The sequence below is a fragment of the Dipteris shenzhenensis genome, chromosome 11, assembly GCF_047967505.1.
Source record: "Dipteris shenzhenensis isolate YYH24624 ecotype China chromosome 11, Dip_SZ_1.0, whole genome shotgun sequence".
Lineage (NCBI taxonomy): Eukaryota > Viridiplantae > Streptophyta > Polypodiopsida > Gleicheniales > Dipteridaceae > Dipteris > Dipteris shenzhenensis.
Window position 1 is genome coordinate 37,371,806 of NC_141606.1, and position 27,912 is coordinate 37,399,717.

Here is a 27,912-nt window from a genome sequence, read left to right on the forward strand (position 1 = left end):
ATTTTAATAAGCACGATTCCAAGCACGTCTATAGCTGACAATTACAATTCCGAATAAAACATTACAACTCCAAAACGTTTAGTTCACAAGGCATTCATTGATAGAACATTGCATAAGGAAATTGAAAGCCAAAAAAATAAAGGGAGTGTATATTAATTCATAGCCCAAAAAGTGCTTGTATGTACATATAGCACGAAGCCAAGCCACGTCCTGTGGCTTCAAGTACAAAAAATAAGAGGAGTGTATATACAAGAGGCATGAAGCCAAGCCAATGGCTTCAAGTACAAAAAAGAGTAGCTAGCACTACTTCTACGACTAATCTAAGTTCTCCACATCCTCGCTCCCTTCTATGCTCCCTTCTTCGCTCCCTTCTTTGCTCCCTTCTTCGCTCCCTTCTTCTTTCTCTTGATCAGCCATAGGACCCTATACACGAGGGACAACATGTATCAATGTATGAAAAATCAAATCTTTATTTTAATACAATATTGACATTATTTAATTACTTTTAAATACTTGGGGGGGCGTTCTAGTAGCCCGGATATACTGCTCCTCAGTAATCAACCCGTCATCATAGAAGTGCCTCCATGTATCTCCTCTACGATGGTGGCGGTGGTAGGCTGTCTCAATCCTAGGAGTAGGGTACCTGCCCACGATATCAAGCTGCAAGATGACACAATTTGCGGAGGGGTTAGTACAAAGAAACAACCTCCTAATAAACCACATAAACAATATAATTTGAGATCAATACTTACAAATTGGGCCTCCCATGATTCAACACCCCCTTCTCCAAAATGCACATTTCCATATTGCTCCATTTGGATCCTTCGTGCCTCCACGTGCTACAGACTGGGGTCTGCCTTCACTGACTTTATTGCTTTCTTCCACTCACGCTTGGAAGCGGTGTGGAGCTGGCCCCTTGGTGGTCGACCTCCCTCTCTCCTAGCAATCTCGGCTAGTGCTTGCCTCTTAAGCGAAGATCTTTTATTGCCAAGTATCCTAACAATCTTTGACTTGGCCCATTTATCTGTGAACTAAACATTGGGGGGGATTGGGATACCTAGAGCAAATAGCAGCAAGGGTCTCATCAGCCAAATTTTTGGATGGTCTTTGTAGTGAATAAAGAAATCTCTATAGTTGTTAGCAATTACAGAGTGCATGAAGGCCATGATGTCCTTCCCCCGTGCATCCATCAAGATGCCTCCTATCTGAGTGATGTCATAGAAGATCGTACCATCACCCTCTGGCACGTCTGCATCATTTGAATCATCCCCGCCCCCACCATTACCCCCCCCAAAGCACTGTGCCATGCATCCCCCACTGCTCTCCCTGCTACTACGCCTGCTACCCTGTCGTGTCGAGCTAGTACGCCGGCCACTCATAGCTAGAGAAGAGACTCTCGACTGCACGGGAGTACGCCGCGACTCTGCGAGGCAGAAGGGCCTCCTAACTGCAGGGGGGAGAAGGGGCTCAGCTCTATAGCCAGCTAGGTTGTCTCGACTCCACTGGAGTAATCTCAGTTGGCGTGGGGTTGGGGTAGTTTGGAGTCTGTACTATCGACTCCTGGGGGGTGTTTGGAGTACCCATCATGTATGTGTATAACTCCCTAGGATTGGGAGGGTGCCCCAAAATGTTATCTAGCTCCCGAAAGATGGCATCCCGAAGATCAGGTGAGGCTGAAGAGCTTCTTGGCCACATGATGAACTAAAGAAAAGAAAAGAAGAAGATTGCCATCGAGCATACCGTCGTCACGAGATGCAAAAGAAACAATAGAGTGATAGCCTGACATTGAGCAAGCATTTACAGGCTCCTGCATTCTTTGAATTAGAGTGACAGAGCTTGCTCAATGTCAGGCTATTGAAGCTTCACATGGGGAAAAAGAGAGAAGGAAAGAGAGGAGAAAAGAGAGGAAAAGAGAGGAGAAAAAGAGAGAAAAAGAGAGGAGAAAAAGGAGAAAAGAGAGGAGAAAAAATAGAGAAAAAGAGAGGATATTTATAAGAGAGAAAAAAAGAGGAGATAAGAGAGGATAAGAGAAAAAGTGGGGATAAAAGAGAGGAAAAGAGAGGAGATAAGAGAGAAAAAGAGAGAAAGTGAAAAGAGAAAAAGTGGGGATAAAAGAGAGAAAAAGAGAGAAGGAAAGAGAGGAGAAAAGAGAGGAAAATAGAGGAAAAGAGAGGAGAAAAAAGAGAGAAAATGAGAGGAGATAAGAGAGAAAAGGAGAGACGAAAATTGGAGAGGTATCGAGGTACATGATGTGAGCAGGCCTCCCTCATCCATGAGACTTGAACTGCAAAGCAGTCTTGATGTGGACGATGCATGACTTCCCAGGCTATGGTGAGTGTTCAAGTAAGCATTGAACTTTTAATTATGAGTAGGCAATCGATGTGGCACCCTAAACCCACCTTCAACTCTTAATTGTGTCTATTGTTCAAGTCTCACTACATCGGGTTACCATGCATGTCCTATTTGTGGTCCTTCGCTAGTTGCCTCACGGGCAGATGCATTGAATAAGGTCATCTATGAGAATCACCATCGATTTCTTCCACCTAATCATCCTAGATATGTCGCCCCTTGGAATGAAGTCCCCCCACATTCACTCACTGCAGGAGATTGGATGAGAATTTGGGATGGTTCCATGACTCCTCCACCACTTGGCATGAGCCAGTAAGGGTTGGTAACTATTATGTGATATATTGAATGGAAATAAAGATTGCCCGCCCGCTAACACCAGCTTTTGTATAGATACTCCATCTTTTATCATTTACCATATTGGTCCCACCTCAAGATCAATCACCTGCTTGATCCCATGCATATATTTAAGAATGTGGCATCTACCATTTGGGAACATTTGAATGGGACACGAGATTCCGCAAGCATAAGGGAGGATCTACGCACCAGAGGGAGGATGCGTGAAGCTTGGCCACAAGAGAGGCCAAATGGGCGTGTATTTTTACCTCATGCACCGTGGAGGTTATCAAAGCTAGAGATGGTGGCAGTGAAGCGAGCTATCACTACACTTTGTACTCTCACTGGATGCATGAGGTGTTTGAAGGGGGCCTTCACAAAGAGCAAGAAAAGAGGTATAGAGCAATTATATGGCTTGAAATCTCATGATTGGCACAAGATGCTCCAAGTAAGTATTTTATGTGCATAATATCTTTTTCCTTCCAAATTTGTGAGTGAATTAGAAGCAATTAATCAACCATTCCTCGTGTGTTCAATTCATACTACCTACTAGCATTTCTCATAGTGCATCGAAGGACATGAAGGATTGTATTTACAAGATGGGCGAGCTTGTGAGGTACTTTACAAGATACAAAATGTGAAGCGTATCAATGCTCCATGCAAGGTGTTCATATTGCTAATATGGCATACTTTTTCCTTTCTAGGTATGTAAGCTCAAAGAAAATAAGTCCCACCATGCTTGAGAATGCTCGAGTTATGTCAGTGGAGGTGGTTTGTTTAGGGGAGGAGACATTTCCATGTTCTATTCTCACAAGCCAACTACATCTCATAGTGCATTTGGTGGATGAGATTGCTATATGCGGTACTATACATGCACGATGGTTGTTCTTCCTCGAGCACTTCATGAAGACCTTGAAGGGTTTCGTGAGACAAAATCCAAGACCCGAAGGTAGCATGGTTGAGGGTTGGTTGGTACAAGAGTCACTTGTATATATTTCTGAGTTTCTTGTTGATGTGGATAGCTCTCTCCAACGACTATGGAGAGATGATGAAGACCTAAGGATGACCTCTATTGTGCCTCAAGGGAAAGGACGGAGCAAAGTAATAGACACGGAGTTGCTTAATAATATCAACCTTTATTTCATGCTTAATAGTGATGTGATGAAAAGATGGGTGACAAGATACGAGGATATTGCAAAGGCAAGAAGACAAAGAGAAAAGGCCCTCTTTCGTACACACCACGGATCTCGTGTGCCATACCCTTAGCATCTAAGAGCACTTCCAAAAGATATTCATGTGGATTGGCTACTTGACGAAATGGAGAGAGCAGAGAGAGACGAGGGGATGCATATCACAATGGAAGAATGGGAGTATGCTAGGGGATGCATGAGCAAGGTTAGTATGTAGAATGTTATGCATAAGTTAGGAGCTTTCAACAATTTAGATTGCTTATTTAATTGATTTTGTCTTGATGTAGTGTACTATGTTCAATGCTATATGGTGTGAAGGCACATTTTCAAACACAATGGATTGATGATAAGAGAAACACACAAGATTGCGGAGTCATTGCTAGCTTTGAAGGAGCCAATGGAACCATGGATGATTATTGTGGCATATTAATCCAAGATATTATTAAGCTTGACTTTCGACGCTTCTTTGTGTATGTTTTGGATGTAAAGTGGTTTAAGGACATGGTGGAAAGAGGCCCTAATGCAACAATCAAACACCATGCAAGTTGCTTTGTAACTATTGACTCCACAAAGTTTTGGCAAAGTAAGAAGGATACACTAGTACTACCGCAACAATGTAAACTTGAGTATTGTACACACATATAAAAATACTCACTTTTAAATATTTGATACCTTCGATGCAAGGAAAATAACATGATTGTATTTGTGTTTGAATTAGGTTGTCTATCAACCAATGGTGGATAATAATAGTTGATGGCATGTCATACCTATTACGCCACGTTCCAAAGTGATGTATAGTACATTTACTAATATGGAGCATATGGAGGATGATCATGGCCATGGAGGTGATGATGACCGTGATACGAGAGAGGAGGATGATCATGAGATAGGAGATACAAATATTGAGGCCATTACCCATGAGGACAAGCCTACCATTGGTGATGCTGATTTTGATGAGCACATGAGTAGGACTAGTAGTGGGCTGAATGTATTTGTAGATCTCAACACTGTTTTGGATTTTGAAGTAGATAGTTTGGCAAGGGTTGATCTCATTGAGGATGAGATTGAATCGTAGCCCATCATTGATATTGGCAAAACTATTTTACATATTGTCTCATTCTCCTCACCTCACTTAGTTTTTGTATATGTGGGTTTGCCAAAAAGCATTGATATTTTTGTTAAAATTATGTGCTTTGGTAATCATGGGCAATGTTTCGAAAGCAGTGATGTACATTTATCAGCCTGCACCAAAATATCACTTTGTGTTTTCTCTGTTTTGCATCTAAATCTGTGTCTAATTCACAGTGCAGATGTGCTAATAGATGCACTAATAGACATGCTCGTATTTTCACTATTCTAGCAGCGCCTGTAGATGCGCCCACTATTTTGCGCATCTATAGTTGCTTTGTCTTATTGTGGCCAAGAGAGGAAGCCATTTGGCAAGTGCTAGGCTAGGAGGGAGGATTCTAGAGGAATCTCAAGAAAGAAGGTTGAAATAGGAACCAACTTATTTTCATATATCATCTTTTCCTATTTCTTGAGAACAATAGATAGATTATGTAGTTTTGGCTCTTCAAGTATCATGCTAGTGAAATCTAGAAAACGCCAAAACAATACAATCATTTTCATGGAGTCTATAATCTATGTAATTTATATTGCTTGTACAAACATCTTGCTTTCTTAGCAAGTGTACCTATTTGACTGCAACGTCCATTTTATAGCATATCATGTCCAATAATAAATCATAATATATTCAACACCATTCGCATACTAATGGAATATAATATCATGCTTACTTTGAGGGTTGATTCAAGGTAGCATAAGCAAGCCATGTACAACTAGCTAGACTAATTACAACAAGTTGATATAGGCTCTAGAATAAGTGAGTCTCACAACTAGTCCAAAGTATAAAATAAGTATATATATCTTGCATTACAAATATATCTAGTAGATCCATGTGTAGGTTGATACGATAGCCATAAGTGAACATCAAATTAAACCTACACACAAACTCGCTTCTAAGTAATTATTTCATATAAAAGATTACTAGTATCATCTATAATTTTTAAGTATTGTGAACTATGAATTAAACACTAAACAATCAAAGTTTAGCATCTCTAACTCATTTAAAAAAGAATTCCCAGAGCATCATCTTTTTAAATTAAAAATAATCTACACTTATTATCTTTAAAAAAGCAAACTCTACTAAACCATCATGTCAAAATAATACTATTTATATCTATCTGTGAGTTGATACAAGCCAACCAAAGCGAGCCACCCAACCGACACATGATACTTTCTGAAAGGATAGAATAAAATCATCATTTAACTTGAAGATTTATCAACCTTTTCAAATCTTATTGTCTTTCTAAAGGCTCTAGTTGGTTCGATTAAGAGCACTATAAATCTTGGGGTAATCCACTACGTTGGTGGATATTTATATCCTATACATTATCGTGAAATATTGCACGATAAAACATGTCCTCGTAAATTAAAAACATAGAAACCGTCATATGTACTAGAAAATACCAAGTAATAATTTAGTTCAGTTTGTGAAAACCGACTGCAAGCGGTCCAAGGTTTAAATCATGTCTAGGTTGAAATTTTCATGGTTTAAAGAATGTTTAAATGGAATTAAAGAATCACATGCAAATCCATGGAAGAAACCCTTGTGGTAAAGGTCCATGAGTTGTTTTGATGTTAGTGGGATTCTCTATGGAGGCATTCAAACTTACAGTCTCCCAACTGCAAGCGGTCCAAGGTTTAAATCATGTCTTGGTTTAAAGAATGTTTAAATGGAATTAAAGAATCACATGCAAATCCATGGAAGAAACCCTTGTGGTAAAGGTCCATGAGTTGTTTTGATGTTAGTGGGATTCTCTATGGAGGCATTCAAACTTACAGTCTCCCATAAAATTCTTCAAACTATCCTTTCATGTGATGTTGCCTTTAGATAAAGCAAGAGTAGAAGAGTGGAATTGATGTTTAGATAGATGCACCCTTCTCATGCTAGTAACATTTTCCATGATCAAACTATGATGATATTCAAGAATCTTTTAGATTTTAGGTTTGTGTGAGATGGGGGGAGAGCCTATGTAGTACACAGTATGGTATACTAGACTGTGTTTTGGGAATGTGTGAGGAATGTGGTGAAGTGAAAGGCATGTAAGGCAGAGAGCCATGAAGTGTACAACATGTGGATGAACGTGTGGTTGAAAGCGAGTAGATGGGTGAGATAAAAGGGATCACGGAGAGTGTGTGTGGGAGGGGGGGTCTAGATGGCAAAGGCACAAATGAGTGCAACAACAAGCTTCTAAATTTTTATACGTATTTAGTACGTTGTAAAGTGTATTACCAACCTCACGCGCGCCGCTATCTGTGGCGGTGCCGTTTAGCGGCGGGAAGTTTAACGACTTCACGAGTTTCAACGGTCGCGGCGCAGCTAACGATAGCGGCGGGAAAGTGACGTGGAGCGCGACAGACATGCTGACGTGGGACAACGCCCCTGCGAAATGAAGACGGGAAAATGTCATGCAAAGTGACGTGACGTGGAATTATGTAATGACGTGGGACCGCTGACGCGCGTTCTGGCGTGGTGAACGCCCCTTCGCAAGAAGGGACAAGTTAACGCGTGGATGAAAACCGCGTGCTGATGTGGGTCACGCAATGTGGCGAAACGCCCCGGCGCACGCTGGGAAAAGGTGACGCCGGGGTGATGGAAAAGGGCGGGAATGCTGACGTGGATGACCAATCCGGTATTATGAAACTAAAGCTGTGGTAATACTAAAAGAGTATGTATGAACAAGAGTGCGTTTTTCTGTTGCATTGCATTGAACTTGATCATGTCGATCGACTGTCGTCTTCCACCTTCCAAGGCTTTTGCAGGCATCGCCCTCTCCTCGTGCCCGGCGCTGCTCACCTGCACCCTCCGGATCTCTAGCACGCGTGCCTCTCGCCAAACCCACCCTTTCTGCCATCTCTCCCTCCCTCTCCTGCTTGGATTCCACAATCCGTAGCAGGAGCGAGGGAGGGAAACGTGGGAAGGGAAGGAGGAGCTAAGCAATGGAATGAAGGAAGCTGGACTAGAGATGCAAGGGGCATCCCCATACAGCCTTCCTAGAGCCTCACGTACCCAGAAAAGTGTTGTTCGCGTGCTCTCCGCCCATAAGTAACATCCTCGCTTTTCGTCCGGAAACGAACTTTACTCATTAGGGCTCAACTTCTCGAGGCCTCCTCACCGCAGTCCATACCAATCGAGCTTTCCTACCGGTCCTATGCGATGCCCGAACGGATCTCGTCTTCGGACCACCAAGGCAGCAAGACGCCGCTTTAGCTCCTGTACATGCATCGATTCATGAAATTCTTTGAAGAGTGTCTGGCACGTTAGCTCCTATCTCTGAGTGAGGTTGTCAAAGGTTGCAGACTGGCTTAGTCTCTCCAACAGTCACGGCAGAGTTAGTCTGCTTATTTTTCGATCTTGGTATGGCATAGGTCTAGGCTTTGAAGTTTCTCTACTTAAGTACCCATCTAGAGAACGTAGACAGCTGGGCAAACCCCAGACTTAGCAAGCCACGCTTCGTGTATCCAAATCCGATGTTGAAGAAACTGAGCAACCCAGCTTCACAACGTGTAGAATTGAGCTACCTACCACAGAACTCCTTGTGGAGCTGAAGGTGACTAGCAAAGGAGGCGGGGCCAATAGACACAACCATCCGTGGTGGATCCAAATTAGTGCTGGAGCAAAGACCCTACCATCAGGACATCAATCCATTTGAGTTCTATTGCTAGCATGTGCGTATGCAGGAACACTAAGAAGTGCAATAGTTCTTACGTGACGGATCGGAACGAATGTTCGAAAGCTGGTCTACTTAAGGTGACGACGATACGTTTTTAAGGGGCTAGTTTGTCGGTCTTCCTTTCTATGAGAATTGTAGCAACTTTCCTGGATCATGGATGGGTTCCCGAATCCCTCTACTACTCGTAAGTTGTGATGTTTGGATTTACGTAGTTCTATCGCCTTAACTGCATAATTAACCTTTTGCGGTAATCTGAATGGCCCCGCGCGCGCGAGCACTACAAAAACCTATTTGAAAGTTCGTTCCAGCTAATCTGGCATTCATGTTGCAGAATCTTAAGCCAGGAAGTTGGTGCATTGCAATGCTTTAAATTTTAACCTTAGCATGAAGTTGCCCATGACGTTGGTCTTTTCCGATTAGAGTTTCTACTTTTCCTTATTTCTGTAGCTGTCGTCCAATCGTTCAGCCCTCCCTAAATCCCTGAAGGCTCTTTCTGGTGCAGGCTGTGCGATCAGGCCGTAAAAGCATTCCATTTGCCCGAATCCCTGGACATTAGCCATTCTTTCTTCAAATCTGCCGACGGATAATTTGTGGCACTTACCCTTCTCGAATCTCCTCCCAGGTATCCAGGAACTCGGTACCAGGAAACAACGGGCAAACCCTTCGAGGCCCACAAGCATCAACGAACTCATTCTCTTATGATGTAGTAGAAAATTGACATAGCGTATGAGGTTATGTCATTCCCCGGACAATCACAGCAGATTGCCACTTTCATTAACAGGAGGCTGATATTTTCCGAAGAGGATGCTCAAATCCAGAAAGAGGAAGGGGAAGGTCAAGCACAGCAAGCAAGCCAAGGATATGCCTCGAATTCAGCCTCAGAGTTAAGTGCAGCGTACTTCTCCGGGGACTCGGATTTAACAGCGGAGCCAATGGCCGAGGATGGATTCCCCAGTAGCTGTCTGGACGATGGCTGCACCGCAGCAGCTGATGGGGAGCGTCTCTCCAAGTTGTCAGAAACTGTAGATCAGCGGCAGCAAGGAAGGGGCGACTCCTTGTTGGCCCAAAACACCGTAGAAGGGCATCATTCGCCAATGACTAGCAATAGAAGGTCAGACCTGCAGTTCGAAGAAAGGAATCGATTGAACTTTCCCGTATCTGTAGCACCGAAAGAAATCCCGAGCGCCATGGATTTCATATTGAAGTCACCTGCTGATTTCAGGAATGTTACGACTGCGATTGCTAGCCCTAGAAAAGCAGGAGAAGACGCTATACAATCGGATACTGCGGAAAGGGACGAAAGTTGGCTTCAACTTCGTTTGGGTATCCCTGATCACTGCGAGGCGTGCCAGGTGAAGAGCGACGGGAGCAGAGCGAAGACTCGCTCAATTAGCGCAGAGCCAGATCCATATCCGCAAGATCCTTTGGTGACTCTACAGCTACTTCCCCGGAAATACGAGGACAAAGCAGACTTTCTCAGAGATGAAGATGAGAGGAGACGAGCTAGGCTAAGATCGGAGGACATGATCTTATCGTTCCATCAGGCAGGGCCCGCGGCAGAAAGGCAAGATGTGGGAGCAAGGTATAGGGATGAGCTGATAAACGGGCGATGGGGGGGCGTGAGGGGCGCTACAGAGCCGTTCATGTCATTAATGGCGAGGATGGATATGAACGTAGAAGAGGAGAGGGGCTTGGCGAGGTTGATGGATGAGCAATGGATGGAGATGAGGAGGAAGAGAAGCGATGGAGGAGGAAGATACATATGGTGGGAGGAGGAGAGCTGGCGGAAGGAGGCGGAGGGGGGGTTGACGAACATCTTTCCGGCGGCTGCAGGGATGGGCTTTCCGGCGGAGATGGCCGCCAGATCTGGGGCAAGAGGGCGGGAGATGGCGGCGCTACAGGAGGCCTTGGAACGGATTGAGTGGAAGCGGGCGGCGTGGGGCGGCGCAGCTCCCATACTGCCCAACAATTCCGTCGATTTCATGGACGTACGCCACCCTTCCGGCGCTTCCTCCGTCAATAGAGAGGCCTGGATTTCCACCAGCAGATCGGCGTTCCGGCAACCTTCGCCGTCTCCGCCACCTCCTTTCGCCGTCCCCCAGCGACGCGCCCTCCTCGTCCCCGCCACCCCTCCACCCTCTCGCGGCCACGCGGGCTTCTGGTTCTCCTTGCAGGCTGCTCGCCAGTGAGACTCTATCTCTCGACATCCCTGCTCCTTCCACTACGCCTCTCGATATCGTTAGTCCATTCCCACTAACTTACGTTCTCGACGGCGTTCTGATCGTCCTGACGTCGTCCCTCACCATCGTTCTCCTTCTTCTCCTTGTAGATCGTCTTTTTGCTCATTGATTGTCGCCGGAAGAAAAACAACTCGTCTAACGTGATTGTTGTTATCGTTCCACGCATTCTGTGCATCGAATCTCTGCATGATTGATTCTCACCTGTCTAGCACATGCTTACTTTCCATATCATGCAACTCTCGACCAATATAGTTGTAGCAATGATAGGCTTTGGGCACGATGCAAACAACCGCGCAGCACACTGAAGGTTGTTCATTTGAACGGTTTTTCTTTACGTTACTCGATCACTTGAAGTGTACAAACCCTAGAAATATGGCCGGCCAGTGTTTAATATGGCAAGCTTTTGAGCCAATGCTTCCACCATTATTAACACATTGCTTAACAGACTTTAAACCGCCGGTTGTTTTGCAGCGATGATGATCAAGAGCTGCCTCCAATGCAAAAGATGTACATGCGGATCAGGTACTATTTTAGCCATGTCACAAGATATCCCTAGAACTAGTTTTGAAACATATGACATACGAACCCTTCGTCTAGCTTAGGTTTTGATTTCAAGAGAAAGATGAGAGATGCAGTTTATACGAGATGCTTAAACTGTTTGAATCTGATACTTATTCTCAATTACAGAGATGGAGATATGCCAATATCAATTGTTAAAAAGTATGTGGTCAGCAAACTTGGATTATCAAGCGAACAAGAGGTGTGTTATGTCCAACCCAATATTAATATGGAAGTTGCTCTCAAAGTTTACTTAGATCAAAGATGAATAATGTATCTAGTATCGAACAAGAGGTGTGTTATGTCCGAACCCTATACTTAATACTGTTATCTCAATATTAATATGGAAGTTGCTCTCAAAGTTTGCTTAGATCAAAGATGAATAATATATCTAGTATCACCTTTTGGCATGATCATAGAGGTAAGCATCTTGGAAAAACCTAGGCCCTCTCGACTTTAATGTTAGGATGGTGCAACCCATCACAAACAAACTTGTAGAACAAGTGGTATCTCTTACTTAAAACTAGGGTCGTAGATGGCACTTATTGGAAATGAAGCAAGGAAGATAGTTTTCATGCTCCAAACTACTTGCTCGTAGCCTAAGACATCCTCACTACATAATTGAGGAAGTCACTTTTGTGTTTTGCACTAGGTGTAAGATGCCTCCCCCAAGGCTTTGTCTACACTTGCATCTTACTGTAAGATAATATAAAATAAAGCCTAGAACTTTTTTTTTTGGGAAGTAGGGAGACTATTTATGTAAAAATGCAAATTTTAGAAACTTAGGCACTCACTGGCTTTGGGGCAAAAAACTAGGAGACTAAGGCATTAATGTCTTTTTGGAAAACTCTTTGTTGATTGCCAAAAAATAGCCAAACTTTAGACCACCCATATTTTTTGATTGCCAACATGGTCCCTTAACTTATCAGATCCAATGGTAAGGCATGATTTATATGAATATTGTGTTTGCTACACTGCTCACTAAATTCAAATTTATGAAAATTAGCACTTTATGAACTTAAAGATAACTTTTTTCGTCAAATTTAGGTCAAAGTCGGCCATTTTAGAATATCATTTCCCAAGGGAGGGATGATTGGGTAGTGCACTTATTCTATCATTTCTCAAGGCCCTAGGAGGTTTCCCAAAGGGAAAACATTAACAACGGGGAGACTCTAGAGGGTGGAACCCTCACCAATTTATAATAAAGCCTACAACTTACAAAAACATGTTGCATCTATGACTACTCACTATTCACATTTACCTTAGGTGCTATGATCTATCTAACAATGCATCTAATTGTGCTCCCATAATGCCCCTTTAAAGAATGCAAACGTGATCAACAATTGATCCCCCATCTTGCTTGTACATAAAATGATAACTCAAGGGCCGACTCAAGAATATATAACGGAAAGGGCCCAAAAGATGGAGATTTCAAAATTCTTTATTTGCTTCTATGAAGTAGGACTAGTTTTAAAGGCTAGATATCCATGGATAAGGGATATAAGACAATATGTGTGTGCTACTACTAAGGGTTTACTTTAGGGTATTAGATAGGCATTTATTCCCTGCACCCACATGAGAACAATTTAACCATTCAAATGGCTCTCTCTAGAGCTTAGTTCTCATAGTGCCAAAAATAAGTTTCAAGAAGATATCAAATGTGTTGATGTTTTGGTTTGAACGAGGATTTGGCATAAAACCAGTTATAAATTAGATGAATCACATGTTATCTATTGTGAATCTTATTGGATTCTTTTGATTCTAGCCTTTCTTTTACATTTGATTCTAGCCTTTCTAGCTTTTATGTTTGTGGTTCCATATATTCTTGTGGGGTTTAATAATGGTTTACTAATAGAATACAGTGAAGCACACCCTATTGCCATATATGTTATTGTTGTAGAAGCTTAAAATTTCTCCATAGTGTCTTAGAAATGCCATTCTTTTGTAAAAGGTGGCATAAAAACATCTCTTATGTTGAGTATACAGTCTACAATATATAAATTTTTACTAAACTTAATGAGATTATTCTTTTATCCTTACATGTGTTTCCACTCTTGAAGCTCGGTAATCCTTGTACTTCCTAGGCTATCTACATGTTGTGTCCCTATTGTGTATGCCATATCATATGTTTTCCCCCTATTGCACTTGCAGTAAGTCACATAACATAGACTTAACCTATATACCATGTACATTACATAGGAATCCATTGAATGTGGTGGGGCTTTCTTTCTTAATGGTACATATGATCATTCTTTACATAGATTTACATATGATCATTCTTGCTAAAGTTGGAAATGACACACGAAACACAAATGATGGTATTACACATATAGGGAGAGGTACAACATGTGTAGTAGCCATTAAGGAGCTTATTTTCTATTGACGCAATCAGGGTTTCATTTTATTCCTTCATAATCAATGATTCTAAACATCTACATGTTTTACATGTTCAGTAAGTTTCCAAATTCATATATAAGCATCTACTTGATTGACTTAACCCTTAATTTGTGAACCTTGAATTTATAGATGATTTGATCCATATTGCATGTTAGTGGAATTGAATACCTTCTAGAAAAGTTGAGTGCCAAGATTATGCTTTAATGATTCTTTAAAATGTGCTATTCAATGATCTTATTCAAGAGAATAATATTTCATTAATTTGTTTTCAACTATCTACCTTTGAAAGTGGGTTGGGTATGATGTGGACCTAGCTTCCTGTGTGATATAGGCATGGATATGTCTCTATAGGACGTGATGTACTTGCAATCACTAAGTTATGAAAAATTCAACATTCAAAGAATCATAATAGGAACAAATTTGATGAATGCCAATGAAAAGTTGCCACCCTTGCACTCCCCTACATTAGGGTGCCCTTAGACCATAACTTAGTAATAATTTTTCTTCCAGAATCCTCCTTTAAAGAATGATAGGAAACCCTACTCCTCCTCGGATCCTCTTTCCTTCAACCCCCTTAAACGGTATCCCCCCATTCTATATCTTCCACTTGCCCCATATTTGTCCATACCTTAGTGTAGTCTGCTTTGTCATTTAGCAATCTATAGTCTCCAAACTCCCAAAACTTCATTGCAAGCTAGTTGAATGATCAAAATCCTTAGAAATTCAACACAAATACGTAGAGGAGTTCCCCCATAACAATCATATCCCAAAGAAGTTAAAATAACATCAAATGCCACAAGTCACTTCTTGTTCACCAAAAGAACATCATCCTATTCATAAATGCATTCTTGTTCTTAATAGAAGCTAAAAGCACAATCTTTGAGTCTACAAGCACAATCTTTGAATCTACCACCTTATTCTACAAGAAGTTAAAATAGCATCAAATGCCACAAGTCACTCCTTCTTTACCAAAAGAACATCATCCTATTCATAAATGCATTCTTGTTCTTAATAGAAGCTAAGAGCACACTTTTTGAGTCTACAAGCACAATCTTTGAATCTACCACCTTATCCATAAATTTTGACATTCATAGTAGCTTCAAATATACACTATCTCTTCCTTAAGAGAGTTTGCAGCAATTTTTGTTGGAAAGGGTGTTCTCACAAGTGCTCGGGGACCTTGAGCTTATAAAAGTATAAATCTCAAGCTAAAATATTTTGGATCAGTTTTGTGATCAATCTTTAAGAAGCAATGTGTACAAGCCCCTAAAATTGGTAGCATAGCATTTCTACTAAACATTTTGTGCTAGTCTTGGGCATACATATCTTTTGGCTTTTAAAAAATAGCATGATTCTAGCTTAACTTCAAGGCTCATAACACTACACCACATTTATTTTTGAGAAATTTGTTTTAGGTCCTCATTGGGCTCCCCACCTCTGCTTCCATTTTTCTACTACCATGACCACAAAGTCATAAAGTTGCTTACAAGATCCCTTGATTCCTTTGTTCTTTCACTTTTTTCTATTAAAAATAATAATTTCTATTATTGTATATATTCTAATCTTATGAAGGTATATACTACCATGACCAACATGGTCCTTCACTACCATGATCTTGTCCATAATCCCCTCGACCTACACCTCTGTGGTATTTTTCTGATTCCTCTGGTTCTCATCTTCTCCTCCTCTTCGTCAATCACATTGGGGATCTCCTTGGGATCCTCCTCCTCTTTTCATCCTCCTCCTCCCCTCCCCTTTCTTTGCCTCATTTCTCTTTTTAAACTCTTTCTGTTTTAAACCTTTCTCCTCTGCCTCTTTGAGGTCCACATAGCAAATTGCAAATTCACCACTTTGGTTGACTTATTTTTCTTAACTTTTGTTTAAAACTCAAGGATGTATACAAATCTAAAGTCATGCACCATATTTTAAAAATGATCTTTTCCCTTCTATTAACTTTTTCATACTTAAGAGTTTCATGGAAATTAAAAGTAACAAATTTTCCTATATTCTACTCTACAATCTAATGGTAGCTTCTCATCAATCTACTAAAATATTTTCTAATGAATTCCCTAAAGCATTATCCTATGACGTAATCAAAGGGGACCTTTAAGAGAAGAAACTAGGTTCACATGTGGCTTATGATTGGGATTGCAACCAAAAGTCCAAGGCATACATTTTAATGCTCCTTTGGAGATTCTGTAGTTGTCTCTTGTAGTCATATTTTGTTTGTCACTCGTTTTTCTGTACGTGAAGAAGATTCTAATTTTGGATGAGACTGAGGTTGAAGAGAAAATGGAAGGAATTTCAAGACATCTTTTGCTTCTCTTATGGGATTTTAAGGAGAGACAAGAGATTACTTAAAAATATATTGCATGCTTTTAGGAAATATATTTCCTTGTACTGAGATCAGAATGACATTGTGAATGAGAATAAGAAACATACCACCAGCATATTTGAGATGGGAATGAGAAGGAGAATGAGAAACATACCTCTATCATATTTGAGATGGGTATGAAAATGCAATCTATATTAAAAATTAGACTGACATTCCAAAGGTAGGGCTTAGGGTGGTGGGATGCTACTTAAATCCTCTTGATTGGAAGAGGTATCTCCACTTGAAAAAAATTGTTTTTCATGTCTAACATTTGAAATAAATTAACCTTTTCTAGTTCTCTTACAAAGCAGAACATCGAAGATAGTGATGATGCATGAGGAAGTCATTGGCTATTTGACCATGGATGGAAACGAGGTACTAAACAATTTGTTAGCTGACACCAAAGTGGTGGACTTCAAGCCATTTAGGGCCAAATAATTAGAATACTAGCAAAAACTTTTCCTCTAAGGAGATTACTCATACTTACTCTAGTTTTGCTAAAATAATAAAGAATGTCTATTTGTGTGGCGCGCTTTGGTTACTTATAAGTAAAAATTGAAATCGATTAGATTCAATAAAGTCTATATGCTAGGTGTGTGTGTGTGTCTATCTATCCGTCTGTCTGTGCGGCACATACATGCATATGTAAACATGCATGCTTGCACGCTTGCATGAGTGTGAGTGTGTGAGTGTGTGTGTGTGTGTGTGTGTGTGTGTGTGTGTGTGTAAGTGTGTGTGTGTGCGTGTGCGTGCGTGTGCGTGCGTGCATGTGTGTGTTTGTGTGTGTGTGCATGTGTGTAAGATCCTAGTGGTTACATAGTGTTAACAGAGTAACTACAGTGGATTCTTAGGCTCTTCCTTAAATCCCATATTTGAATGGAGTAGGACTTTTATTTGATTCTCATAAGACTATGTCTTTGACATGCCATGTTTTTATGTTCGAAGGTTTCCATGATTTTAAGCTCGAAGTTTTGCATGATATTTTGTCTTGCTTCTTTGCATAGAGATTTGTTCTTTACGAGCTTTTCTTGGAAGTTTGTTTGAGCCCAATAATGTTGCGGAAATTTGGAGCTTTATACACCATACAAACTCCTAAAATGAGGACCATGGCTTGAAAAGATATAGAGCATCTTGGGTTCGAGGAAAGTCCTCTAACTTAAAACTGATATCAAGTCGGTAAAAGTATTAAGCATCAAAAAGAAGAAGAAGAAAAAATAAAAATAAAAAGAGGAGAGAGAGTTGGAGTTATCTAATGAAGGGTGAGTAAATGAAAGTGAAAACAAATCTTTAAGGATCATAAGAAAATACTCATCGAGTCCCATTTTAATTTCATCAGATTCACCCTACTATCAAACTCATCCCTTGGAGCTGTTGGTGTATGGTCACTTGTTTTGTATGTGAAGGAGTGTCTTGGGATACCCGGGGTTGATGTGTCTTTGGCTAGCCCTAGACCTTGATGAAGGAATTAGGGTCGCATACCCTTTATTGAGGAGGATTTTCTTTTCATTAAGCTCTTGGATATCTTCCATTGTGGCAAGTTCTTGTGGACCTACTCCATTTTTAGGAGTAGGTTCTTGTGTCGCCTACTATCAGTGAGTTCTTCATTGTTGGTGTTGTAGACTCAAAAATTTTAGATCTCTCCTATTTTGCATGGTTGCAGTGTTAATGATGCTCAGAGATCCACATTGCCGTCGTAAGATCCTCAAGCTTGCCCTAGTTCCTTCCTAATCCTATCTTTCTGGTGCCATTGTCAATTACATTCTCTAGCTTATTCAACTTCATTGTCTCGCCGTAATAAAGTGAGATATGTCCTCTAGAGAAAATGTGAATAGGATTGTAGTGTCTCAAAGAAATTCTATTTTTGTTGAGCCCAAGTTGTTTGTCAGAAAGTTGTGAGTGAAAATAATTCATCATTCTCATTGGAAGGTTCTTGTGTGACTTCCACTATGTTTGGCATGATTGGTGTGAAATGTGTAGCTGCCACAAAGCTTGATGCCGAGTTTCTTATGAAGGAAGGTTCTTGTGGAGCTTCCAAAGTAGATTCCATTTTTTTCATGGCAAGTTCTTGTACTGTTACTACCTCTTTTGGAGATAGGTTCCTGTGTAACAGCCGTTTGCCTTGAAGATGATGCAGTGCATTCAATAGCATTTTCATAGACTAGTGGTTGAGTAGGCTCTTCTTTACTGTCTTTTTTTTTTTCGACAAGTTCTTTTCTTATGTAACTACTCGATAGGAGGTAGATGATGTCCTTTGTGTGCCATCCTCTTGTATTGGTGCTTTTCCCTTATCCTTTTGAACAGGTTCTTATGCTCTTCTTGTGGTTTCACTCTCCAATCAAGTTCCCTTGATTTTTCATAAATTGTAGGCTTGAATTTGATGGTTGCCTCTCATTTTCTGATGATGACAAATTAGAGGCTTGGGCCTCCATTCTTTCTTCTGCTCTTTATTTATCACATTGTCATTACTACGTGAAGATGATGGAGGTGCTCTAGTTGCACTCAGTATCCTTGGGTACCCAAATATAAGCATTTCCAAGGTAATATCCCTGGGCCTCTTGTATTCTTGTGGGAACCCAAATGGTATTGTACCTTCCTTTTTGGATGGTGTCATTTTGTTCTTCGATATCGGGGTTTGTTGTTTACATATTGGGGTGTCTTTTGATGTCAAGGTTTTGTTGGAACCCAAATGTATGATTCACTTCCAAAGTACCCTTGGGAATCTAGTAAATCCTTTTGGACCCCACTTTGTTTGGTGCCTCTTCTTCTTTGTCGTCTGATGGTGAGGCTCTTGTAGAGTTTGAGGGACGTAAGTAAATGTTGATGCTAATGCTTAAATGTTGGACCGATTGGTAATGATCTCAGTACATCTTGATGGGTTTATTGATCACCAAAAAACCCTTTATAAGTTTTTTGGATTCAACTTTTACCAAGAATCATAGTTTTTGTTAAGTACCTGTAGAAGTTACAAAAAACTTGCAAAGCTTGTCCTCTTCCTTATAAACACTGAATACATTTACCGGTGTAGACCTATTGGTGGTGTCATATTTAGCTACAAATAGATTCTCTGACATAGGGTGAGCCTTCCAAGTTTGGAGATCCATCCTCATGACTTTCTCATCCTTACGTAAATATATTCTATTTGAGCTCTAGTCATGAAGCAATCCTACAGTTCCAATTGGTTGGGGAAGTCCATTATAGCAAACCACACTTGGTAGGTCAGACTGAAGGTCTTAATCTGAATATCTCTTAGAATTCCTATTAGTTGGGCTGCTGCTCCATCAGCCAATTTGACTACAAGGTTTGTACTATCAATTGTAGGTTGTCCCCACTTGGTCCAACACTACTTAGTTACACTGCGTACACCACCTCCTCCATCCAAGATCTCAATCATGCTCTTACCTTGGTAGGAGGTGGGAAGTACTACGTTGGTGTCATCACTTTCAAAGTATTGGCCCAATTTGTTAATACATACCTTGGAAAAATATTGGGGTTCAATTGGGGGCTTGACTATCTTAGGATTGGTGGACAAAGGAGCCATTATTTGCCCATTCATCCAATCTGAGAGGTCACTCCATAGAATTGGATTACCCTATAATAGCATCGTGAGTGGACAAGAATGCAGCTAGTCCAACTACATCTTGGGGTTGTGGAACCGGTTCACCACACCAACTAGTTGTGGCTCTTCAAACCCGTAAAAGGACATATTGTCCTCTTCTCTTGTTTGGTGCCATGCAAGGTCCTTCTCAAACATGTTATGCCTTAGGAGTGAACATCATGCCAGTGAACCTTGTGATTGTTCCTCGTCCACTTGTTCAAGTATGGGAGAGGATTTAGGGGCTATATTGAAGATCTAGTAGTTAGGATGGATGGTTTTGAGGTCCTTTTTGGCCTTGAGCTATTCCTCAATTTTTTCTTGGTAGTCACGTACCAGCTATTGTGTCTCACTGCAGCATATTTCTCTACGATAGGGTATTGGTATTCACCCTGACCTTTAGGGGTTGTAGGTTTCCTATGAGTTAATGCTCCCCAAGTGACATTCCCTCCTTTTGGTAGTTGATTGATTTCTTACCAAATCAGGAAGTATGACGAGAAGAAGATCAAGTGGAAAAGGTGGATGTGTCCTTATCGGATCCATTTTGGATAATCACCTTGTCATAACATTTTCCCACCTTAACTGTACCCTTGTTGGGATGTGTTGTCCTTTTCTTTTTGGACTACTTACGAAGTTCCTTGCTAAGTGACTTAGCCTGGGCCCTTGTAATTACATTTAAGGATATAGAGGACACTTGGCCTCTATCAATTCTGAGAAGATTAAGAGTTGCGTTCTTAGGTGTAGTAGCTAGTGCTATTGGCCTCTACATTGAACAATTGTTATAGAGGTGGTCAACTCCACACCCTGTGCACAATGGTGCTTTCCAATGACTAGTTAGTTCCTCCATGAATACTTGATTCATAGAAGTGATTCATGGTGGTGGAGTTTGGAGTCCCAGTATGGGTGGGAGTAATGGGATATTTTGAGCCCTAAATTATCCTAGGATGGCAAGGATGACTCCTTGTATTGCTAATTGTCCCTAATTGGATGGATTTGGTGGTGCAAGTAAAGTAGGAGGTGGTTGTTGGTGGTACATTGGTTGGGGAATGATCTCATTAGGATATCAACATTGTGATGTCTCATGATCACCCCATCATGTACAATGGACACAATGCAGCCTTGCTCGAAGGTGAGGGAACTCCTTGATGGTATGGTTCATGGTACATATATTACACCACACATTATTGCAACTTGGAAATAGGTGGGGATCACTAGGGGCTTCCTCGGCCATCTCTCCCTCCAAATGCTAGATTACTTGATTTACTAAATTGGTAACCAGTTCCTCCATATTCACACCCTTAGTGGGAGGGGTTGTCTCCTTGACTGAACTTCAAGTAGTGGGCTTCAAGGTCCAAAATACTTCTGAGGAGGCAAATTTCATCTTCCCTCCTTGGGACTTTTCTTTCATGCTGTTATCAACACAAGTCAAATGACGTGGGATTCATGGTAAAAAGATGGTCATGAAGTTTACAATCCCACAAACCTATGAGAAAATGTGGCAATAGTTCTGCGTCACTCATTCTCTCATGAGGTTTAGAATGGGAGTTCAAGTGTTTGATTCTAACAATATAATCTCGAAGAGACTCGATCTCTTTTTGCTTAACGTCATAGAGCTATTTGAGTGGACTTCACTTGGGTCCATTGGGGGCAAAACCCACTATGAAGGACTTCCGCAACGTGTCCCAATTGATTTTCTCCTTTGGGCTCACTGATGAAAACCATTGTCTAGCTTTGCCATCAAGGCTTAAGCCAAAAGCATTGACCTTGTCTATATCTTTGATATCACCAAACGTCTTGCATATTTGTTCCAAACGCTCAACATGGGAGACTGGGTCTCCTTCCCCTAAGAACTTGGTGATTAACTTAGAGATCATGACAGGTCTACTTCTAGAAGCATTTTGGTCTCTCCCCGTAAATATTAGAGGCATCAACCCACTTCCTAGTGTTTGCACTAGGAGCCTCATAGCCTCATTGGTAAGTATTGTTTGTGGAGTAGGTGAAGCATGAGGATATGGTGATCTTGCTCTTATATTGGCGGTCTTTCTGGAGGGTTCCATGTATTTGGTTGCTGTACAAATGTAGGATTCAATAATCCTAACCCACTGAGCATTTTCATTGCAAGTTGGGGTTGGTTGGGCTTAACAGGCAAGGATGGAGGTTTTCTAGGGATTGACATGCTCACCCCAGGCATAGTCCTATAAGGTCCGGTTGTTGGGTATGGCATAACTCCTATGTTCTCTGGCCAACTAGGAAATGAAGGGACTTTCTATGTGGGGTGTCTTATTTGTGGACCTTCTGCATTATTCCTTTGTCCATTTTGTTCTGGAATTTGAAACTCTTGGGGGAGCGTGGGGCCAAATTCACCCCTATATGACTGGCTTTCATTAAAGAATGGATGTGGTGGTGATTGATTGCCAATATATACAATGGGACTTGGTTCCCTAATTGCTTCAGGAATAAATGGTTGGGCTAAGACACGTGGCTCCCCTTGCACCCCATTCTCCCTAGAAAATGGGTTTAGCATGTATGTTGGTTGTGTTAGTCCAAGTCTACCCATAAAATTGCATAAGGTTTATCTTAATCTAGCTACTGGAAATGGGGTTGGAGACTAGGGATCATTAAAGCTGGTGGTTGGAGCCACTCAGGCTCTAGGATTGGTGGGTTCTCCCATCCAGGCTTATGGACCCTCCTGAGCTAGACAAGTCTCCTTGTGGTGGTTCGTGTAAGGCGTAAGAACCAACTTTCGAGCTTGCTCATGCTAAGGATGTAGAGATGGGTGTGTAGGTTGACAGTGTAGGTTGACAAGAGGGTATTTGAGGCAATATTCTCAGGCTCAAGGTTAGCTCCTAGGAATCTTTCTATCTCAAGTGCATGAGTTGATCAACATAGTTGAGGCCCCAATTCTAAGTTGAGTCCGCTTCGACGTGGGTTCAAGGGGTGGCAACGTTAATGCTAATGCAATGACTTGTTAACGCTGCGACTTGATAACGTAGTGGGTCAGATATAGCAGTGACTTTGATAACAGAATGACTGGCTAATGCAACGACTTCTTTAACATAGAGATTGCTTAATGCATCAACTTGATAACGCGACGACGACTGGCTAATGCAATGACTAGCTAATGCGACACGACTGGCTAACACAAAAACTGGCTAATGTGATGACTGCCTAATGTGACAATTCAATTTACGTAATGACTGTTGTGTTATTATAGCAACGACTTGAGGAGTCGCTGCGTTAAGCTTAATGCAACGACACACATACATGTCGTTTGGCCAACTAGCTTTTTGACATTTTATTGATTTTGGAAGTTTTTTTTCAAGATTTTGTGTGTGTGTAGGGTGCTATACTACCTGATTTACCTACTCAATGCAAAAAACAATAAGAAAAAACAACTTTTGAAGGACAAATGGGGTGTTTTACAAAAAATGATAGTTTTTCCAATTCAAACCACTTTGAAATTCACTCCTAGCATCATTTCTTAGTGTTTTTGTTAGATTTTTCTATCACACAACACACCTTAGCAATGACGTGATCTACCTTTCTACAACCTTTGAACACTGAAAAACACCAAAATCACTCCAAATGACTTTCAACACCTCTCTTTCACTCACACCTTCCTACACTAAAAACCAACAACTTTTCTCTACAATACTCAGCGTTGGACAATGGGTGGGTAATGAGAGAAGAAAATGCAATGCAAAAGCACACATGGAACTCCCATGCAAAGCCGCCAAAAATGTGATCTCTAGTGGTGACTCACATGTCATGGGGATCTTGCAAGAACACCGATGAAGTACTCCTCCTAGCTACTTTGGGTTGAGAGCAATGCAATCATGAATCCATAAGGAGAAGAAGGAGAGGAGAGGGGAGTGGAGAAGGGAGAGGAGGAGGAAAAGAAGTAAAAGGGAAGATGAGAAGAGAACATGGCATTCACAAAAGTCACTATAAGGTGCCACCTTTTAAAGGGAGGGACAACTGTATTCTCTTTATACTACTCTCTTTCCTCATTCTTTTACAACCATCTTCAGCCTATTTGGCTCCAAAGCACACTCCTAGCTCTATGGACTTGCCAATATCCACCATAAAATGACATCATCAACTAATGTAGTTAACAGTGTGTTTGTATGTATGTATTTGTGTGTGTGTGTGTGTGTGTGTGTGTGTGTGTGTGTGCATGCATGCATGTGCACATGTGTTTAAGGAACGTTGTTGGATTTTATTTTGGCCACCTAATCTCCTCGAATATTTTATTGGCTATAATGAATGTTGTTGGATTTTATTTCAGCCACCTAATGTCCTCAAATATTTTCCAATGTAGGTGAAAATCTCATCCCAACCCTCTTTTTGACATGGATTGGCTTTTGCCACTCTTTAATGGGCAAGGAACTTGAGTTCAACAATCATATTGCCACATGGAATCAAATCTAGATTTTGTTAAGGAAATTTGGATTGCTTAATCACCTTCTACTACTTTGTTAAAAGATGAGTAGGGGGGGACTTCAAGCGCTACATCCAATCAATCCAAAAGTGATACTATTGGGTGGTGAGAACTACCCCAGACATGAAATGAAAGTAGGCAAGTACATACAACCTGAAATAAGGATAGAAGGAAAGGCTGAAATCCTTTATTTCATGAGGTTGATATAGTGATTACAAGGAATACCTTTTGCAGCTTTGTTAAGCATTTTGCCTTCTAATGCCTAGACTACTTCTTCTGGTTATTTTTCCTTCTAATGCCTAGACTACTTATTCTAATGCCTAGACTACTTCTTCTGGTGATTTTGGAAGTGTATAGAGCCTTGGAGCTACTTCTTCCTTCTGGTATTAGAGCGCAATTGCATAATCTTGAATAATGAGAAAGCCTCCAAGAGACCCTTCTTCATTTGAGTTTGAGACTTAATTTCCCATCAGCCCGTTATACCAATCAAAAGTTGAATCTAGTTTACCTATACTTGGGCAATCTTTGTCTTAGCTACATCCTCTATTGGGCTAGGACATAGAAATGGAGTTAAAAATGTTGTCTTGCCTAATATGGATTGGCAATTTTATAGGATGGGATGTCATCGGAGTGGCCTTAACCGTGCCTCATTGGATGCAATTAGATGAGGACTTTTAGCTTTTGATCATGTGGTTGTAGAGTTTCTACATTATCAAACCAAATAGTGTGAAAGTGCAGCGAAATCTGACCAAGAAAGGGAGAAAGAACACACAAGAACCAAACTCCAAAAATGGAGAGAGAGAGAGAGAGAGAGAGAGAGAGAGAGAGAGAGAGAGAGGGATCTCACAGAATATCCCTCAATTACTAGGCAAAACCTCCACAATAGAAGATGATACAATAATGAAAGGGGGAGACTACATATAGCCTCACCCCCCTGCAATGAATCTTTAATAAAAGGGGCCAACTAACTTGTCAATGGGTTCAACAAGCATGTCAATCCACTCCTACCTTTGGCCTAGATGCATAGACATCCTAGGAACTTGACCAAATCTCATGGATGTTTTTATCAAGGCTATACTTATATATTAACATAAAATAGTGGCAAAAGTTTATTGGGCTACTTTGTCTAGTTTCATAATACTGATAGGACATTTTTTATAAATTTCTTTTGAAATTTGAAGAAAAAGTTATAAATGCTGGCAAAACTTTAGAACTTTTCTTATTAAAGTTTCAAATCTTGGTAAATGTTTCAAACCTTTATTTTTATTAGGGCATACAAACTTTTGACACCAATATAAAATTTTTGCCTCTTAACGAAACTAAAAAGAAAAAATCATCCATGCCAAACATGTTGGATTTGTTACCCAAGGGATGGCCATGTAGGTCACCCGTGTTGGCCCTAACTAGGCATAGCCTACATGCTACTATCATGATAGAAAGAAATCCCACAAGAGCCTTGATCAGTGCCAAATATGTCTCCTAGACTAATTCGCCTAGGTTGCTAGTGTGCATGACCTTGGTGCAGCCTCCAAGTAGGAAAATCTCCTGATCCACTAGGAGAGCCTGACAATCACATATGTCTAGGTGTGGATCCCACCGCGTTGCTATACTATCCTCACATGGTGTAGGAACACTGTTATGGATAAATTTGACCAAAGTAAAAGGCATAAATATGTGTGTGTGCTTGTATGTGTGGCAATAGTATAATAAAATATGGTGTGCATAAAGCCCAGGGTTGAGCTGGAAGGGCATGGCCATGTGCCACCCTTCCACATAAGAGGACCCATAAGGTTTGTTGTACATAATCCATGGTAATAATAATATAAAATGATAAGGTGGCATGGGTCCTCCATGTACCACCCCTCCACCTAGGCGGTCCCATACCTACATTTAGTGAGATATGGCCCAAGGACCATGGGAGAAGTAATATAAAACAGGTGGAGATGGATATTATATTGGATTATTCCCTCCATGTAGGGTAGGCCCATGTGGGGGGGGGGTGTAGAAAGTCTAAGAATGCAAGTTAAATAATGGGAAAGTAGGATGAGGTAGCAAGATTCCTTGTGCCAATCCTCCACTTGTCCTCCAAGATGTTTGAACGTATGATAAAATTGGGAAGAGGCCAAGGGAGTATCTTAGACTTAGGATATGGGGGTTGATTTATGTGGAAAAATGAGGCAAAGGGTTGTCGCACACAATTGAGAGTGCATAACCGCCTAGCCCACATGGGAGACTCTTTCACACACACCATGCATGTGGGAGGATGCATTTACTGGGAGAGACCCCCTCTCTTGGCTATAAAAGGAGGGGGCTATTCCTTGATGGGACACGCTCATTCTTGTAAAGCCACCTACCTAGTACTGATTTCTTCCCCCATCCTTCCTTTCAAATAAAGTTTGACCCTCCTCCCTTGATGTCTCCATCTCTACATTCCTCGTCCCATTATGTACATGCTTCTCTCTCCCCTCTCCCTCTCCCCTTGTGCCATAGTCTCCCTCTTCATTCCCACCCCTCTTAATCCCTTTTCTCCACCCATGTTAAAGCTTCTCCCCTCATGTTCCCTTTTCTTATATGGCCCTCGAGCATCGCCATGCCTAGCATCTAGCCTCTTGTCTCGAATTCTTTTCTAGTTAATAGAACTGGTGTGGTTGCTGGGATCAAAATCTCCACGGCTATGATATAATGGGGATAGTCTCCCCTCTATTCCTAGCAACCACACGCTACATTTTACCCCTATGGTACAAATTCAAGCACTCTCTCAGAAAGAGTTAGCTTCATTGCCACAACCCACGACTATGCTATTAAAAGATGGAGTTGATTTCTCTTGGGATGAGGATTGTGATCATGGGTTTGTACAAATCAAGAGTGCTCTGGCTTCAGAACCCATTCTATGCAATCTTGATTGGTCAAAGACTGTCTATATCAATCCTGGGACGTTTGGTAAGCACACCCTGGCGGGTATTCTTCTCCAACAAGGGGAGGATCGGTTCATGTATCCTGTTCGATTTGCTTCTCGACAATTGCTCGAAACTGAACGACGCTACTCTGAGGCTGACAAGCATGCTTTGTCTTTGGTGTTCTGCATTGAGAAATTTAAACATTATGTTGCTGGAAAGTCCTTCATTATAATCTGTAGCAATGGTCTTGCAAAGCAGGTTCTTCAATCACCAAATCCCATGGGCTGGTTGGCAAAATGGTTGGCAGTTTTACAAGAACATGATTTTTCTTTCAAATTTGTAAAAGGGGGTTGTTCCAACTTGAAGAATGCTTTGATTGATTTAGAGGAGTGCCTCGATGTAACCCTTGTAGCGGCCATAGAAGTTGGGGATCCATGGTATGGTGGTATCTACAGGTTTCTGACCACTTTCTCCTTTCCTTTAGAAAGTACTAGCTATGAGAGAAAGAAAATCCGCAGAGATAGTAGGCACTACACTCTCTTTGATGGGGTGTTATACCATCAAGGCTTGGATGGGGTACTAAGACGGGCCATTGATGCAAATGAAATACCTAAGGTATTGAGCATTATCATGATGGATTTTGTGGAGGCCACTATGTCAATGACTATATAGCTACGAAGATTTTACATGTTGGGTACTATTGGTTGACCTTGTTCAAGGATGTCACTATGTATTGCAAAACTTG

General features: G+C 41.2%; 1 protein-coding gene across 1 annotated transcript in view; it reads left to right on the plus strand.

The window, feature by feature from the left end:
* Positions 1 to 8,779: 8,779 nt before the first annotated feature.
* LOC147896981 (uncharacterized) overlaps positions 8,780 to 27,912 on the plus strand; it is a 50,407-nt gene continuing 31,274 nt past the window's right edge. The window contains exons 1-4 of the mRNA XM_087381193.1: positions 8,780 to 8,852; positions 9,171 to 10,853; positions 11,380 to 11,430; positions 11,596 to 11,668. Coding sequence (XP_087237319.1) covers positions 9,403 to 10,853; positions 11,380 to 11,430; positions 11,596 to 11,668 — 1,575 coding nt within the window. The 5' untranslated portion in view covers positions 8,780 to 8,852; positions 9,171 to 9,402. The remainder of the gene's footprint in view (positions 8,853 to 9,170; positions 10,854 to 11,379; positions 11,431 to 11,595; positions 11,669 to 27,912) is intronic.